We start from the raw sequence: 19,364 nt of genomic DNA, 5'->3' as shown, positions 1-19,364 counted from the left end.
GATGCTCACATGCATCGTGAGAGTCCGTATAAAGCCTATTACAATTCTATAAGTATACATTAAAATGCTTTTAAAATATACATGTGTAATATAATTAAAACTTGTTTAAGTAAGATCATCACAAAAAAAATGAAAATCCTTCAACAGTAAGTGATGTTTTATAAGATTTTAACAAAACACATCTTACAATAAGAGAATACTAATCATACCACATAATTCAACACAAAATATACATTCCAGTAGGCGCTACGTAAAAACAACTTCTATTTTTATGCTGATTACTCTGCATTGTTTTATATATATATATCATTATTTCTAACTTTTAATATTCTCTACACATTAACTGAAATTACTTATTTACAGAGTCTTAGCTAATGTTGGTCTGTACCACATACAGTTCGTACGATATCTCTACGCAAAACACATACAGTTCATTATTAGTAATATCAATTATATTTCATGAACATAATGAAATTAGTATAGGCCCTAGGTTGTTCACTGTTAATTGAGTACTTCTGAAGTATTTTCATTGTGAGTTAACATACATACCAAATGCCATTCTTCCAGTAAAGTTACAAAGAAGACAACAAGATAATATAAATATGTATGTAGTACCATATTTTAAACTCCTATTAAATGAAAAATAACTCAATCTCTATTCTGGACTATTAAGTAATAATTTTTATTACTGTTATTTATAACTTAAATAAAATGACAACTAACAAATTAGTAAAAAATAGAATTACGTGCGATATAGTGTGACATTTGTACTTGGACGGCAAACGAATATAATAAAATGTCTATGACAATGTTAACTTTACTCATTATTATGGAAAGAAACAAAATGGGCAGATAAGCATATTCTACGCTGACATTTAAAAATGCTCAATTCAAAATGAACATTCCCTAGCAAGAAAATTTATTTTATATCACCACAAAAAATCAAACTGCGGCGTCATTTTCCCGATGACAAACAAAAAAGTTGTATGGTCGCGAATAATACATTCGTATAGCGTCACATCAGCGGAATATTCCCTTGGCATAAATGTGTGAAGTCTGTGGCACTTATGGAGAAGTAAACCTTCGCTCGAACACAAAAACAAATGAACGAACAGCTTTTTTTTTTTTTGATAAGATGTGCAATCGGAGACCCCTGGGGTGGTTGAAGAGTGTCAGGTCCGTCGCCAGACCAGATAGTAAAAGCTCAGGGGCTGAGGATAGAAAAGGCATATCTCCAAATTATTAAGTATAAATGTTGTCATGTAATTGTTAAAGACTTGATTACACCCAGGTTTATAAACCCATCATGATCATGAAGACACTGATCGGAAGGTAATGTGCAATACATTTCAATGGCGTTTTCAGTTTTTGCTAAATAATTATAAATATAAGCAAAATTTCAATGTATCTGGACAAATCAAAATATTGATAATATTATTTTCATCACAGAAATAATATATGATATGATAACTAAATTTGAAAAAAGCGGTTATGTTAAATGTATTGTATACTTTCAGTAGGCAAAATTTCCGGCCCCTACCTCTTATAGACTTTGAGAAAAACTGCCTTTTAAAATAACATTGATATAGATAGGAGCGCAAATTTGTGACACGGCCTCTTAAGGCTGCAGTCTGCCCGGGCACACATACGGTGCGCAGAGCTTCAGGAAAAACCAACGTGATTTGAAAACTACTCAAGATATCCGAGTGGGGTCTGTTTACAAAAAGCAATTAAGTGTTCGCTGAATGCTGAAAGGTACTTTTGAATTCGGATGAAGATGTGTTTTTAGTAGAGTGAAAATGGCTAAAAGGCGTGTATTCGGAGTAATTTTTAGGGATAAAACAACTGATACAGAATCTTGAAACCACTTAAGGGCAGTGCAGTACACCTTTATCTTCATTTCTCGGCCATATAATGTCACGGTCACCGCTCAGTTCTCTCAGTTATCCTGTGACGACGAGAAGACTGTGCGCCAGTCCAGGGGAGACACCGCGCTAGAAGCACCAGCGAGCGTCGCGCTTATCATCCCGCTGCACTGACACACATAAACCCCGAACAGACGGCCAGCTTTACATACATTTAAATTATGGACATGTCCTTTAATGTTTACCTTTACTTCTGCTAATGTTGTGAAGTTATAGTCATTTAAATTTGTCCACAACTCTTTGAAGTTTACTGAGAGCTGGTCAAGTAGTTCATGCGGATTTTTAAGTTTTTGGTAGCAGAATTTGCTTTTAATACATGTTTTTGTTCTGCACGAGACACGACTGTAAATAGGTTGTGGATATTGTGGTCAGGAATCTGTAGTAGGTATGGTTTTTGGCTACATACTATAGTTAAAATCATTTTGGCATGTTTTTCCTGATATTTAAAAACATCGGTTAAAATATCGATGTATCGGTTGTCAGAACTATGTTTTTTGACATCGATACTTATTGGTTTGAACATCGATGTTCGTGATATCGATGTTTTTAAGAGCGATGTTGCATCCCTAGCAAGGAATCACGACAGCTGCATTGCACGCCCATCACTCGCACCTATATACAGATTACTAAGCTTCTGCAAATACTTTTTATTTTATCTTACTTGAATTGAATATAAAATGATTCACGAATATCGAATATTTTGTATATATAAAATCGTGACATAATATATATATATATATATATATATATATATATATATATATATATATATATATATATATATATATATATATATATATATATATATATATATATATATATGTGTGTGTAACCATAATAGAGGTGTAAAATAAAAAGAAAATAAAAAAAACCTTGCTACGTAGATCCAACTGATTATATAGATATAAATAATTGTATTATTAGTAGAAATTTCAACTCAAAAAAAAGATTATTACATTTAAATGTGAAACCATAGAATGTATAATTTTGAAGAAAATGAATCTAAATTTCTCAATGAATCACTTTAGCTTCATACATTTTTTTCCCGTGAATGAGTTCCACTTGGTGTATCTGTTCTGCCGCAAATTTGAAATATTTCGCACAAATTTATTTTTCACATAAATACCCTAATATAAACTTTGTTAGCCCATTGTTCATCCTAATCAAATCTATTCTACTAGAGTCCCACGATGCTTTTCCAGTGCCGCAAATGAGAACCTGCTGTGATTTTGCCAGGCTAGTATTAGCCATCATTTTTATTCCCGCTTCGGGCCACAAATGCGACAAGTAACAGTGTCCGGCTTCGTGACCAAGAGCGCTTTTCTCAGCGTACTCCCAGGGCAGCCCACTTCCCAAGCTCACCTTAGGTTAGCAGCTACAGTCATGGCCCATTCTAAAACTCCAGGGCTGTCAGGCACATATTAGCGTTCGACCTACGACATTTCTCACGAGCCAGCAGATCCCCCTTCCCTCTTTACCACGAACTCCAGCCAGGGCATTGACCGGGTCTTTAACCCCCGCTCCCGGCGAGCCTAAATGAAGGTCTTCTCGCTAGCCTGCAAAAGGCCTGCCTCCGCCATCTCGCGGCGACGAGGCCAAGTAAATTACCTTAGTTCGGCGCTGGAGCATGACCTTTAGTGGCCACAATCTCACCTCTCTCTAGTTCTTCTTTAGCCTGACAAAGTGTGAAACCAGTTGGTCCCGTAAGGGCCAGGCTTACGCTAGTCCCCCTCGCGGGACTTTTGCAAACTAACCCCGGAGTCGTTTTCCCTGCACACTGATGAAGAGCGCTGCCTTTCAGCACAAGTGAGCTCCGATACCCTTTAAGTTAGGCTACCAGCCAACTTCGTTATATTCTTTTGGTCGGCGCAACCTCCAGCCAATCAGAGGCCAGTTCCCCTTACTTCCTAGACCTCTGGGCCTCTAGCCTAAGTTCTTAACTAAATGCAGCCCGATGCATTGAGGAATTCATCCTTCTGTCGTCACTGTGGCCACATCTCTCCAGTTCCGCGACTAAATTAAGGGATGTGATTCCTAGAGTCTGGGAGTGATCCCTAGTTTTTTTTTATTTCTAGTCTGCTAGTCGTAGTTTGGATTACTAGGTAATCTCGATAACATGACTCGCGCGTGGCTACCGCGAGTATTCGTGCAACTTTCTTCATTCCACCCCCAAAATGGTAAGTAGTGGAAAATTCAATGCCTGTTTGCATATAGTTGGCTCTATATTTAAGTTTTGCCCTAACTTCTTAATTCTTATTGCTTGCCACTTTAATGTCTACTCTTGACCTCTGGATCTCCTTTTCCATTTGGTTCCAGTGGGGTCCAAGTGACGATGCAAGAAAGACTGCAAGGTTTTTTCCGGTTCAAGCCCATCCCGGAATTCCACTAAATTTACGCCTTCCTTTTGGAATGGAATTATACGCGTCTCTCCCGCTTCTAGTCACAGCCAGTAAACAGTCAACAATCTGATATTGTTAAATCAAATTATATATAGTGTTTTCTCGTATAATCGTCGCACATTTTATTCTAAAATCAAGTTTGATAAGTAGGGGTGCGACGAATATGCGGAAAAAAAATTTTTTTTAGGTAAAGTTATTGATAAAAAAAAAACCGTTCATGGAAACTACGTTTATTTAAAAAAAGGTGGAGTATACAAGAGCACGCCAAACAATCTATATTAATAATTCCTTAAACAAGAACCTTTCTTTAACTTTAAATAGAAAAACCAAAACTCTAACGCGAACGCAAGCCACTTGAATCTGACGTGAACTAACGTGTCGTAGTACAGACTTAATAACGTTTAAAAACTTCTTTATAAGAAAATTTACACGTCAAACAACTTTATATTTCCGTTAATTAAATAATAAGTGGTAATGACCGAAATTAAATTTTAGATTATACCTAAACCGCGTCGACGCAGACGATCAGATAAAGGAAATAACGTTTAAAACGTCTTTATAAGAAAATTTACACGCCAAACAACTTTGAATTTTTCTGTTAATTTATTAAGTAAGTGGTAATGTCCGAATAAATATTAGATTTCTACTTTAAAATACATCGTTTTATACGGAAAAGATACCTACACAAAACGCTCAGCATCTACTGGCGGGACCAAAAACATCATGCGACGTTTACGCGAGAAGTTTTTTTATCCCAATTTTGACAGCCTAAAATATGGTTGCGACGATTACGCGCGTGCGAACATTGTGCGATAAAACACGGTAGTCGGGCTAAAAACATTTCAACTTATTAATTAAATTTATTTTTTTTATTTTGTGTGAAAACATGATTGTTAAATTTGTACAATTTATCATCTATTTGTAATTGATAACTTTTACCGGCAGGGGCCCCACAATTAACTTTAATCTGTGTATTTTTTTAATTTCTGATATTATCAAAAGAAAATAATGAAAACCCAAATAAACAATAAAAAGAGTAAGCTTTAAGCAAACTTATTATTTTATTTATTACTTCAAATACAATCCATTGTACTCTTTTTAATGTTTCTCCCTTGTGTACCTCTGAGTATACTGTTGTGTCTTTCGCCCACTTAGAGCAGCTTTCAGAGCTTTTATAACAAAATTAATACAGTAAAACCTTTTTGTTGCGACCCCATTTATTGCGACCACCTCTCTATTACAACCCGATTTTGAGGTACCGTAAAAAAATTGCTGAAAATCCTAAGAAAATCAGACAGAAAATAAGTTTCTTGTGGTGAGTAGCATGTTACTGTGTTTCTCTTGCAGAGTACTGTACTTCCGCAGGCAGCCATATCTAAAAATAGATATCACTTCCTGTCGACCGCTGTCAGCGCTTAACAGCCCCCATTCCACGCCCCTTTGCCGGCAGGGTGCAGATAAAGGTTTTTGTGGCAACGTGTTACGTTTAGCTTTTTGCGAGTGTCTAGTGTGGTGCTCAGTTAAGGCAAAGCTACCTGATGGATTTCTCTTGATTTTGATTACTATCGGCTGACAATACATAGCGACCGACTGGATGCACGCCCGCCTCGACTTGTTTTAACTGCCGCAGCTATGTTTATTTTGACCGCTCAAGCAATTATCTTTTCTCGTGAGTTGATAGAAAAAGGTCGCTTCACCCAGCATAAAAAAAAAGCTACGCCACTTATTCCCTACGCAGGAAACACACTGGCTGCCGTCTGTCTCCCACGCATTTATCTTTCTTCTAACATTCCACGTCTCACCTCTCGCGCGAGCAATAACGAAGCGACCACGCATTGGGCCGTTTTATGCTTTGTTTGGTGACAGCAGCTTGATTTTATTCGGTATATTCCTTTTCATAGGACTCTTGCTATTAAAATACATTTATATTTAAATTTGAAAGCTTGTAAATTCCTTGCCAGAGATGACTGAACTCGAACTTCGTGTGAAAAGTGACATAATTTGACCCCTCCCTCACCGCTTTAGTACCCCATTCATAAAGCCCAATTTTACGGGAGAAGGGAGGGTGAAATGAGCATTTTTTCACTGAAGGTTTTTCAAAGGAAGCGAAGTTGGGGTGTTATAAAGGAGGACACTAGATGGTTTGTGTGTCTGGGATGGATGAGCTAGCCTTGAAGAATGTTAACGAGGGGAGGGAGGGGTGAGCTTATGCGTCATGAAGCCGCTGCCGCCAGCCAGCCGGGCGAGCTTCGTGTGCGCCCACTCGCGTTGCAGAATCTACAGCTGCCATATTTTAAAAGGAAATGTCCCATTATTTTGTTGTTATTCTTACATGAATATTATTAGAAGTATTAAAGCCAACTCAAAAATACGCTGTGTGTTAAAACTAACAGATTTTAATGATCTTTCATTTCGTTTTTTTTTCTCTTTTTTGGTCAAAATGCCCAATTTTTTGATGGTTCCCGAGAATGTATTTGTAAAATCACTGCTTCATTAAATCCGGGGTTCGTGACATCGGGTTTCTAGTGTATTTAACTACGGCAAGCAGAAAACGTACATGTAAACTAACCAGTAAAAATAAACTGTCTTTTGACATATTTTCTTTAGAGGTGGCCTGTAGGGCGACGGACTTGTCATAAAGGTTGAAGTGGGTTTAAAGCAAAGCCGTCTAGCATTGTGAGTGACAGCATCCTGCCATTGTACGGCTAGTTTCTTAGCCAGCGGTTTGGGGGGGGGGGGGGGGGGGGGGGGGAGAGTTAAATCAACAGAAAATTTTGGAAAACATCTATTACGACCCCCCCTCTATATGACCCTATTCCTGGGAACCGTGACGGGTCGTTTCAGAGAGGTTTGACTGTATAAAGGTTATCTTTAACTACACAAGGGCAGTAACACTATTACTGGTAATAAATATTCTAAAATTATTTTTTTGAAATTTTGAATGTAATATCAAATTATTCACGAACCTTGTGCTGAGGGTGGATAAGAAGTCCTGTTTCCGTATTTCGTTATTGAACTGTATTTTTAGGAGAGCGAAAAGGGCTAAATCACATGTTTTCCGAATAAGTGTTAAACAAGAAATACCAAGCACAGATTCTTTAACGCACTCAAAGGCCTTGCATACACCTTTAACTTCATTTCTCCACCATTTAATGTTACGGTCACCGCTAAAAATTTCATATTTGCCCTGTGCACAACGAGAAGACCATGCTTTGCGGTTAGAGGAGATACCGCGGTAGAAGCACCAGCTAGTGTGCCACTTATCATCCCACCTCACTAACACTGAAGCTTCCCTGACTAAGCAGGTCCCTTAACTTACACTAACAAAATGATTTCAAGGAAACGATCATATTAGTGAAAGTGAAATAAAACGAACTTACTAGTTTCCTCAGTTCGATGTGGGGTTCCAAGATGCTCTCTGCGATCTCCTCGTCGCAGTAGTAGGGCAGGTGAACCATGTAGGCCAGGAACTTTCCCAGCAGCATAGTCTGAGCCACGCACAGTTTGAAGTGCTCTCGAGTTTCCTCTCCAACCGTACCTGCAACAAGATCCAACAAAGCAAAAAATAAAAAATTAAATACGAATTTATGCAAAAAAAAATATCAAAAAACTGCAGGCAGTACAACTAAACAAAAACACTAAGGTTAAGGACAAGATTATATGGTGAATGAAATCGAAATAGCACCGAAAAGCATGTCAATACAACATATGACATTGAAACGTAAGTTAATACACCGTAAAGCACCGAAATTAACGACTATCATGAAATTATTCAGCATTTTTAATCAAAACTTAACTCAAATCACAAAAATTTGACATTTTTAACATATTAAATTCAATGAATGTAATGTATTCAGCATGATTTTTTTACAAAAAATGTATGTACTAAGAAGATTGTATGAAATTATTTCACTCTTTTTTGATCTTATAACTGTTATTAGTAAATTTACATTACAATGATGGTACATTTTTCAAACAAGTACTTGAAGATTTTATTTTATTGTTCCAAGTACATCATCTATCAGTCAAGAGGACACTGTTTTGGTGAAATAAGTATGTATCATAAAACATTTATGTGTCTTATTTTTTCAATAATGTAACACCTATGAATAAACAGATTTCACAAAAAAATAAAAACAAATACCAGAAATCTCATATTTTAAAAACAAAATTGGCCTAAAAATAAAACCATGAAACTTGTCTCTAACTATAGTACAGTATTGATTAACTGAGTTACAGTATTTTCTGAGTCAACCTGAAGCACCGTTACTGGCAAAGACTTGAAACATTTTCTGAAGGACCTAAACAGATGATCTTACTATTGTCGAAAGCCTAAAGGAAATTAACCTCAAAGATGATATTTACTGGTTGTTTGAATCACGGAGTGACACATGAAAGAATCTAAACTGAAGAAAAGCTGGAAAAACCTCACTCTGAAAAATTATATCTCTGGGCTAGCTTAAAACCAACATGGTTTTCTTATTCTATCCGAGTTATATGATTTGCTCAACCGAGTTTGCCGCGGCCCACATAAACTCGGTTAGTTGAGACACTACTGCATCTATATACCTGACATGAAGAAAATAATATATTAATTTTATTTATTTATTTAAATTTGTTACATGCCTACCAACAGCTAAAAAGCCAAAGTTAAAGCACCTAAAATCATCAATTTTATGGGGGAAAGAAATATTTTTTTTCTAGAAATTACACAGTATAATCATGTTTACTTTTGGTTTTGTCAGTACACTGATGAAAATCTTAATTACAGCAGTAAGATACATCAACTACGTCGGATCAATTTTTATAAACCTTTTATGCAGAAAGTTCAGAAAGTTCCGTTTCAAGGGGTTAAGTTTTCAGGATTAAACTAGAATTTCTTATCATTTTATCAAATGTTATTCTTCACAGCCCACATATTGTAAGAAGGCAGTAATTTATTTCTTGTAATTATACTAAGGGCAATAAAATCATACATAATAAATTATAACTAATAACATAACACTGCAAGCCTCAAGCAAACTACAAAAAGAAGTGGCAGGAATTGTAAAATTTACATGTCCAGAAGTAAAGTTTACCTATTTAAGTTTACATAACTGTATTTCACAAATTTATTTACAATGTTCAAAGATACAGGCATCTTTAAAAATACTTTTAATTATGAAAATATGAAGGGAAAAAATATGTAAAAATTTTCCTACATTAAACAAACACAGACAGAAAGAGAAAGAAAGATACCTCTTTCACCCATGTCATTTGCAGTGAACGCTGTGTCGTTAAGGGAGACTATCTCATGAATCATGCTGTCAGTCAGGTGCTGGATGAACGCAGCACTTGCCGTGGTAGCGACCAAGATGAAGTCCCTGAAAAATTCTTCTGGTCCGGAGAAGTGATCGAGCTTCAAGAACGAGACGCTGCCCTGGAAATTCTCGGCTTCCAGGAACTGACAATCAACATCAAGATGCTGGTTCTGGACATACTGGAAACCGCATTGACTTCATCAACGTACAAAACTAACTTTAAACATGAAGCACAAATTCATACAGGTAACAGATTTGTCAACAAGACAAGATTTACTTAAATCTAAAATGCATCATATTTTTGATTTTCAGTTTTTTTAAAAGAAAAAGTTTATCTATAAATAAAGTATGCATTTAAATTTACGTAATATATTTATTGGTAAAAGGTGGATTGTAATAACTGATGAATTAGTTCTTTAAAATGGAGCAACACAGTCTGAACTAGCCAACCTGGCAGTTACCAGGCTGCTTGAACGTTTATGAAAACTATTCTAGTTGCCTCTGTGTCTTTTTAAAATAGCCTGCAGAATATAAAATCATCAATATTTTAATCTGCAATTTATTATTTTCAAATCTTAAGAAGGTGCAAATTATAATCAAGTAAACTCAGCAGTATATAATACAGTTCTTAAAATATTGTGACACTGAGATAATAATTAAGATATAATAGTTTAAATGGCTTCAGATAAATAAATGAGCCCAGTTTAGTACCAAAAGTAATTTCAGAATTTTTTAGCACAATGCTGCATCCTTTGTTTTATGTTTTGCATGTATCTGGCATTTGATATAAGCATCAATTATATTACATCATCACCTAAGGTAGAAGTATACAATAAGTACACTCAAACATTTAAAAGTATGTATTTTTGTAATCCTACCAGGAGAAAAAAATGCTATGTGGATATAGTTTTGGTGCTGATAGCTATATACATGCACATGAATATTCTTCAATGTCATGAAACTTTGCAAATTAAGTTAGTAAATACTGTAATGTCAGACCAAAATTTGCCAATTCTAAAGTCGGCTGTTGTACCCAGCACCATGGGTAACCATCTCCATTAGCTCTGCACTCTTGAAACAGCTGTCCTGTTTATACTGTATAGCCAATCAGTTGTTGGATTAAATTTAACAATAACTGCAACAATACTACTTGAACAAATCAATAACTTTTCAAAAACACTGAATTAAAAAAACTCAACTGTTGAGACCAACAGATAGCCAGGACTTTATGAACTACACACAGAAAATGATTGTCGTGTACCAAACTAGCATGGTACCAATCTGTTTGATGTCTACTGCACATCATATTATATTTGTAATACTTTTAATGCTGCAATTGTGGAAACAGGAATTTTTTTTTACATTTTGGGACTGTTAGGGTGAAAAATCCTCAAGATCTGACTGACACTCTTAAGCACTTTTCTATGGACTGACATAACATAAAGTGTGGAATGACAGTGAAAAAAACTTAAATTTGGCACACGCGGGACCAGGGCCTTGCTGGATTAGCGATTTTGGCGGAATATAGAACATCAGTATAGTTTTAATAGGAATACCAAAATGAAATATAACCCCTAGAAATCTGAAAATACAGCACTGAAATGAAAACTGACAGCAATGATAAACTCTGAGCGAACTAAAAATGCCACAACACAGCTATGTGACCTGACAGCTAAAGTAAAATGCCGGAATCCAAGCAGAAGAATTCTGTACTAGAAAAGATTAATTGTTTGTTGGTTCGCAGCCTGAAGGCTGGATTGATCCTACAAATAAATCCGGGTCAATACATATGAAGTGGTCCAAAAAAAAATTACTATTGGTAGCTTCATCAATTTAAAAAAAAATTATATTTTATGCCTTGATAACATTATGTATTGACAGTTGAAAACTGGCACAATTAAATTTTTATTCTCACTGGTTTGACTATGGCAGCCAGCTCTATCTCAACCAATCTCTCTGTCTCTCTCAATCTCACTCTATATCTATCACTCTATCTCTGTCTCTCTCAATCTCACTCTATCACTCTATCTCTGTCTCTCTTTTATATTTAATTAAATTGTCTAATGCGTGCGCACTTATACAACGAAAACTGACAAAGTGCCGCTATATAATATGAAATACACATTTATTGAAACGACTCTCTGGCTACCTATTGTTCATATCACACATGAACTGAAATGTCTGTGTTTGTATTTTATTCAGTTCAATTCTGTGAATTATCGTTGTTATATTTAATGCAGTTCAATTTTGTAATGTGTGCGCACTCATACACTGAAAACACACGAACTACTGCTAAACATTAAGAAATACACACATTTTTTGAAACAATTCGTGCTCCAACTATTGTTGTACCCTCTCAAAAACCTTCGCGGGCATGCGCATAAAAACTCACCAAAATTTCATCGTAATCGGATGAATGGTATAGGAATGCATACGGCACAAACAAAAGAAAATTCAAGACATCACAAACGCATCAAACGATGATGCGTTTAAAATACAAGGCAACTCTATCTATTGACGAAGTTAAGAACAAAACTGTTATTAGTGCCTTTATTTTGCTAGCCGCCGCGAGCTCCACTAAGCGGGCTGGTCTCACCAAGGAGAAAAATATGAATTTGCCAGACCTTACTATGTTTATGATCGTGTGGCAGACATAGAGAAATGAAACTCACTCACTATTTGTATGTCTATGACCTATGATTTTTTTCTGTTATAAAATGAAATTATCACTTTTTCACTCCCTTAGGGATGGAATTTCACATGAATATGTAGCCTATGTGTTAATCCAGGTTATACTCTATCTGTGTGCCAAATTTCAATCAAATCCATTAAGAATTTTTTACGTGAAAGAGTAACAAACATCCATCCATCCATCCATCCATCCGAACTTTCGCGTTTATAATACATATTACATAGTAGGATTTCTAAATAGACAACATGTTTGATATTACAAATGATTTACGATTTTGATTTGTTCACTATATCTTATTTTCTATGTTTGTTAAACAGCATTCAAATTTCATCACATAATGATGCTGGAATATTGTGTGAACATCCAGTTGCTGTGGATAGTTCTGATGGACTGAGCTTTCTCAACACATTCTTAAGATGCACCCACATTCTGTCCGCACATGACATCTTAAATGACGTTCTAGGTCCAGCTGGGTTGTAAAATTTTACGTAAATGTCGTTGTTCACAAAATTAACTTCCTCAATGACTCCTCGCCACCACTGTTCATCATACACACAGGCAACAAAGTCATTGTTCCGAAGATTCAGGGGGGACAGACTCGGTTGAAACAAGACACACACACACAGACACACACACATATGCACACTCACTCTCACACACACACACACACACACACAAATATATATATAAATACCTTTAATTGTCTGTGAAAAGTACATAACATATCTTCAGGGGAAAGAATGTGATCCTTGACTGTTCTTTGAAGACTCGCCTTTGTTATTTCTCTTTTTGTTGTTCCTCCAACACCATCACAGGCATTTTTTCCATGTGATGTTGCGAAGAAATTCCACTCTGCACTAAGGCCAAAATCATTCTTATGGTGACAGACATTCATAAAATTCCTTTGATTTTCATACTGACTTAATGATCCATCTGTGAAGTAAATTATACGTTGAACCCAAGGAACAGTGTCTTTTAAGTGTTTCATAAGATGAGATTGAAATGTATGTAATGTTGCAATTTTACACAAGTTTGGCCAGACTGTAACTTATGAACCAGTTGAATCTCAAAGTCAAAATTTTAACAGGAGTTATGTACCATGGAGTACTTAATTGTGTGCAAATTTCAGATTTTTAGATAACTGCCCACCAGAGATATTAAGCCATAAAGTAAGCAAAAATATGAAAAAACTCATTTTTACAAGCTTGTAAAAAAAAGTAGCAAAGTCCCACACTCCAAATAATTTGTGATTACACTACTATTACATAAGTACTTCCAAAAATATTTTGAAGCCCAACACATACTGCCTTCATTCTGAAAAAAAATTAATGAAAATTCAAATTTTTGCAATTGTGAGGCAGAAGTTCAACCTTCAAAGTTGGTAAGATTGAGTGATTTTAGAAAGATGGTTTGTGATCAGAATTGTAGTACTATATAATGTGCTTAAAACCTCAGATTTCTTTTCATCATGCTATGACCTACCAAAGCTAAGATATGGCAATGTAGGTAAACCCTTGTAAATGTAAAAATTGTTGCGCGCCATGGCAACAAAAATGTTAACAAGTCACGAATTATCAAATTTTTTAATAATGGTCGAGCAACCAGTGCCTGACCTCTTGGTATGGATTGACCCATCGCGAAGCTGCAAAGGTTTGCTTACTCACATTCTGACAGTTGATGCAGGACAGCTGCAGCTGACAGCGGAACAGACGGGTGAAATGGAAGAGGTTCAGAGGGTTGGTGCAGCTCGCCAGCAAGGCTCCGACGCTCGCACCCAGCTCCGTGCTGAAGCACCAGCCCGGCTGCGAGCGGCTCTTCTTCCACAGCGAGTAGATCTCGTAGAACTGGTCGCGGTGCCTGCGGAACGCGTTGAACGTGCGCTCGCCCTGGAAGTGGGCCCTGGTATCCGTGTCGTCCTGGTACATCACGTAGCTGCTCACGTACGGAGATGCCCACACGGCAGACGACGCCTCCCCGAGTCCCAGCAGGTGCGCACAGAGGTCCGGTACGAAAGCCATCAGCCGTGTGTTCTCTGCCAGCACGGCCAAAGTTTTTCTGTCAAGCATGCTCAGGAACGCTTTCTGCCGGCGCAGCATCGTGGCGGAGAAGAACACGCAGTTCTCAACAGAGTCCAGAACTTTGCTACTGGGTTTCTCCCTGATGCACTCATCGGCAGAACTTATGAAAATACGTTTGGTAGTCCTCACAAACAAGAGAGCCAAGCAAAAGGCCAGTTCCTTCACGATGCTCGTCACCAAGTTGTTGTCCAGAAGGAAACTGTACAGATCACACAGGAGAGTAATCTCCTCGGAGTTGGTGACCTTGCTGGGATCCAGCTGGACGGTGTTCAGCTCCACTGCCAGAGGAACCCGCTCCGGGCTGCACGGAATATTGCTCGACAATTTCGGAGAGCAATTAGTGCTGGTTTCTACCTTCGTTGGAGACGTAGCAAAATCACCTGCTTAAAAGACAAGCAGTCACAAAATTAAGAACAAATTCATTCTTGAAACTTTGTATTCAAATGTCATTATTTTGGCCCATATTCCACATGTCTTATTAAATAATACTGGTACACACTTCAATCAAACAAATACTTACTGATTTATTGGTCTGAGTAAACATGCCCTGAAATGCATTAAAAAAAAAAATTATTTAATTTAAAAATTGCAGCCCGTGTCAAGTAAAACTACAAGCATTAACCACAAAACATATTTCAAATGTTATGTTGGATGATATGCTATATTAGAATATATTCATTAATTTATAGCAATAACACTGAGATACCAAACTTTAAAAATAAAAAATAAAAAAAATCATGTGTCTAACTATGACAAAATGCAGTAAAACTCTCTTAATACTGTCTCGCATGCGGAGATGATTCTTTAATTTTCTTGTCATTACTATTGTTTGAGACCAGATATTTACTAAACATTATTTTCGAGTTGTACTAGGTCACACAAGTGATCATACCTCATTATTAGGGACAAACAAGATCATACGGGAATTGCAATAAAACCAAGATAACACCGGAAAGCATGTCAATACACCGTATAAAACCCAAATGCAAGTTATATCATGGAATTAAGCAGCATTTAGACTAAACTTAATTCAAATCATAAAAAAGTAATCTTTTGGTGTTTGAATTTCAAGGAATGTCATTATTTCCGGGCAAAATAATGTACCAAAGTCCATAAACCAGAATAATTAATTTAATTTGTTTTATCGAGCATCCCTTAATGAATCACTTTTAAACCACAAATGCTCACCAATTTACTTTTATTGTTCTGAATGTATCTGTTTTAGACCAATTTATTGCAAATTATTTTGTGGAGTAAGTATTACAAAACCACATTTATAAAAATAAAAATAATAACACCAAAATCTTCTGTTTTAAATATGAAAATGGACTAAAAATAAAACCATAAAATTGTGTCTCTAGTAATAATGAACACTTGCATGACTATTAACCACTATCTGACAATATTTTTAGCCTACATCATGTGAGAAAATTTGAGATAAAAATTAAAGAGAGAGGAATAAATTAACAAAAAAGCCCTGGTATATGAATAATGAGGAGAAAATCAACTTCACAATTGCTTAAGGCTTAAGAAGAGATTCTTTCTCAATTTGCTCAATTTTTTGCATATTCTTCACATAGATCCATGGAGCAAGAAGGCAAACAGGACTCACATTTCAAGGACACAGGATCGAACCCTTGTTCAGCCATTCTGATTGGGTTTCACTCCAGGGTCAAACACAGGAATTGATTCTTACCATAGACTATTGCCTATTCCTGTCCTACTATCCCTTATCTGTGTCGTCGAGTGTCACTGACTTTAATAACTTTGGTTGTCTGTGATATGTTAGTATAATTTTTTAAAACAGAGTGGCTAGCAAACTTGTGATAAAAAAAAAATCCCTGATTTTTCCAGATTTGGAAAAAAAAATCTCTGACCACAGATATTATTTAATCACCAATTAATATCCAAAATTCAAATACAAAAACATGACTCATAGGCATTCACTGTAACAGGCAACTGTAAATTATTTTATCGCAACACTGTTGATAACACTGAAATCAATGCGCATGGTAGAAGTACTGATACAGGTATGGATGAATGGAAGGAAAATTGTTTATAACACTTAGATACAGATGGAAAGGGGGAAAAAAGGATGTGTACGTGGAACTGGTACGAGTCAAAATAAGCCTCTGCTATAACTTTAATTTTTCATGAACAGTCATTAAAATTATTTCCTAAATACCAAAGAGAATCCCTGATATTTCCCTGTTGCTGAAAATCCCCCGATTTTGCCAGGTTTTACATGTTCCTAGTCACCCTGAAAAAATATCTGTATAGCTGTATATATCTTGACCTGTTCAGGAAGTATTTTTGGTTATTAAGGCTTGGTTTCACAAGTCATTCTGGTTATTTACTTTTTACAACATAATATCGGTTTAGGCACTATTCCTGTAAATTTATCTCGACAGCTCTATTGCATTTTATGTTTCGCCACAAACTTTGTCACTAGATATTAAACAAGTGGTATGTAATAGCAGCAAAAGGCTCATAACTGTTGCAGCTTGCAAATAAAACTTCGTTATTATCTGGTGAAGTTTGGGACAAAGCAAAATTAAGAGTGCTATAGAGATATTTTTACTGGAATATTCCTTAAGTCTCTGTCCCCCACGCCATGTTTTTTTTTATTACTTTTATTTAATGAATATTCCTAAAATTTTTCTACTAGATTACCTTATATGTATTTTTTGTTCCTGCCACAATTATTTTCAAAAGATATTCACTTAGTGTAACATCATGAATGTAAAATATCCTGCAAGTGATGGTAATTAATTATGAAGACTTATACGCCTTACACCCATGATATTACACTAAATAAATGGCTGTTGAAAAAAATTGTGGCAGGGACAACAAATGCCAGTGAGGTATCAATTTAAAAATTTTAATGTAGCCCTTAAATAAAAGTATTGAAAAAAAAAATGAAAGAATCCAACATTGCGTGCAAAGTTGCGTGTTTTGGCAGTTACAGGGTGTTACTAAACACCTGCTATCTTGGTGGGTGTGACCCGCTTGCTCCTGGCCCTCTGCCCCCTGCCCTGCCGCTGCTCGCCGCCCATGAAGTCGGCGAGGCTGATCGAGGACGGCCTGTGTTGGCTGCCCTGCCGGCCCCTGTTGCCGCGGCCGCCACGCTGCTGCTGCTGCTGATCCCTCCTCCTGAGGCACGGGCTCTCCGCGAGGTCGCTCGCTGCCGGGGACGATGCAGGGCCGGGCTCCTGCCGCTGCGTGATCCTTTAACCAGTCCACTGCATCAGCCGACTCCCCACTGAACACAAGAGTGGCAGCTGTTATACCTTCACATTCAAGAACAACCGCACAAAGTAGACCAGGAATACACTGAAACTTCAAATAATTACACAGGGTGTCCACAAAAATGTCAGTTACTTCCCATGACCAAAATTACGAATTTCCTCAACTAATTTTGTAAAAATAATTTATCAATTTTGAAATTTTTTGAAAGTTCAGCCTCCACCATCCACCAAAGCATAGTTCAAACAGAACCTTCCATACGCTATTTTAAAGTATGACTATGCAATAAAAAAAAATGCTTTCACAGTCTGGGTGGTGGCAGGCTGGAGCATGAAATTTTTGTCTCAAATTACCGTCACTGGGGAATGTCTATGACTAGGATTTTGAGAAAATTCCCTGACTTTCCCTGACCAATTATGACTTCCCTGACTTTCCAGAATGTGAACAATCTGTTGTATTTATAATGGTTATTTCTGTTTAATCTCATCGACAACATGGTCATTACAGATGGACTAATCCAAACTCATTATGGTATACTATTATGTTTTCTTAAATAACAGGAGATATGTTGCACACATGATAAAACACAACCAAAGTTCATAAGTTCAAATTAAATGTGTCTGTTGCTCTCAATCTAGAATCGAATTTAGTGTGAGAAAAAAAATACTATTTATTATCTTCGTAATTTAAATTAATTTAGTGTACCTCGGCTGAAATCAGTGTATAGATGTGGTAGAATGTCATGAGAGCTCCGTCTCATTTCACCTCTGTGTTAGAACTAATTAAAGTGTAGATCAGAAATGTAATTGGCTTTAAAAAAAATGTTTATCTCAGTAGGGATTTAATGTGTTCAGCACAAAACTCAGTGTTTATATGCCCGTTGGCAATATTAAAATTACGTTAATGCAGAAATACGTTTCATTCAAAATAGCATCATGAGTCAGTTTTACTCACGGTAATTCACTCCTAATTACACGTCATATAGGACGTGCCCTATTTAAATAACATGTAATTATGTTTCAAACGACGATTGAAAACATCCTAGTAATAGGATGATCTAATTAGCTCGTAGATATTTAAGATTTTTAAGGGAATTGAAACCCAGGTTGTCTAGCCAACGCCGTTGTTATTCCAAGACTTTTTTTCTTAATTTCAGTAATGACGCTTATCTTAAGTAACATGGCCTCTCATTGGCCGAGACACAAAGATCGTTGACTTAATTATCACATCAAAACAAAATACAGACACCCATGGCCCGTAGCAAGGAATCAACCCAGCATTTGCCTGGAGTTATTTCTGAAAACCGTTGGAAAACAAATATCATGATGGATGTACCACAATTCAAACTCTTGTCTTCCTGAATGCTAGTCCACATTCAACAGTCAGTTGCCCCACTTCGCTTGGTGCGACGTAAAACGACGTAAAATACGGGGAGGAGACCGAAACAGAGATGCACACTGGGAAAGAGTGACGACAAAGATTGGTGAAAAGACAGTGAAAGATAGCCGCCATTCCTTGAAGTGGAGTCTATAAACCATTTTATCAACACTTAGTAAACAACACCGTGAAGTGACTTTTTTTAAAATTAGATTTTTATTTCTCCCTGGAAAAAAAAACATTTAAGCCGAGGCCAAACAGACCGCTACACTATGTCTGCGATGTTGGCTATGTTCCCTGTGCCAGGTGGCCAGACAGGATAGTTTAGTTTGCTATGTCGTAGAGAC

At 36.6% G+C, this 19,364-nt stretch overlaps 1 protein-coding gene across 7 annotated transcripts in view; it reads right to left on the bottom strand.

Annotated features, from left to right (window-relative positions):
• Positions 1-19,364, bottom strand: part of LOC134546165 (codanin-1) — a 65,855-nt gene that overhangs the window by 43,573 nt on the left and 2,918 nt on the right. For 4 of the 7 annotated variants that reach the window (XM_063388740.1, XM_063388741.1, XM_063388737.1 and 1 more), the window contains 4 exons: positions 17,378-17,622; positions 13,981-14,777; positions 9,563-9,803; positions 7,705-7,862 (listed from right to left, as the gene is read on the bottom strand). In XM_063388740.1, coding sequence (XP_063244810.1) covers positions 7,705-7,862; positions 9,563-9,803; positions 13,981-14,777; positions 17,378-17,450 — 1,269 coding nt within the window. In that variant the 5' untranslated portion in view covers positions 17,451-17,622. The remainder of the gene's footprint in view (positions 1-7,704; positions 7,863-9,562; positions 9,804-13,980; positions 14,778-17,377; positions 17,623-19,364) is intronic. The other 3 variants (XM_063388743.1, XM_063388738.1, XM_063388739.1) reach the window with 2 other exon arrangements.

Source organism: Bacillus rossius, chromosome 1, assembly GCF_032445375.1.
Source record: "Bacillus rossius redtenbacheri isolate Brsri chromosome 1, Brsri_v3, whole genome shotgun sequence".
NCBI lineage: Eukaryota > Metazoa > Arthropoda > Insecta > Phasmatodea > Bacillidae > Bacillus > Bacillus rossius.
This window is presented reverse-complemented; position numbering and strand designations above follow the sequence as displayed.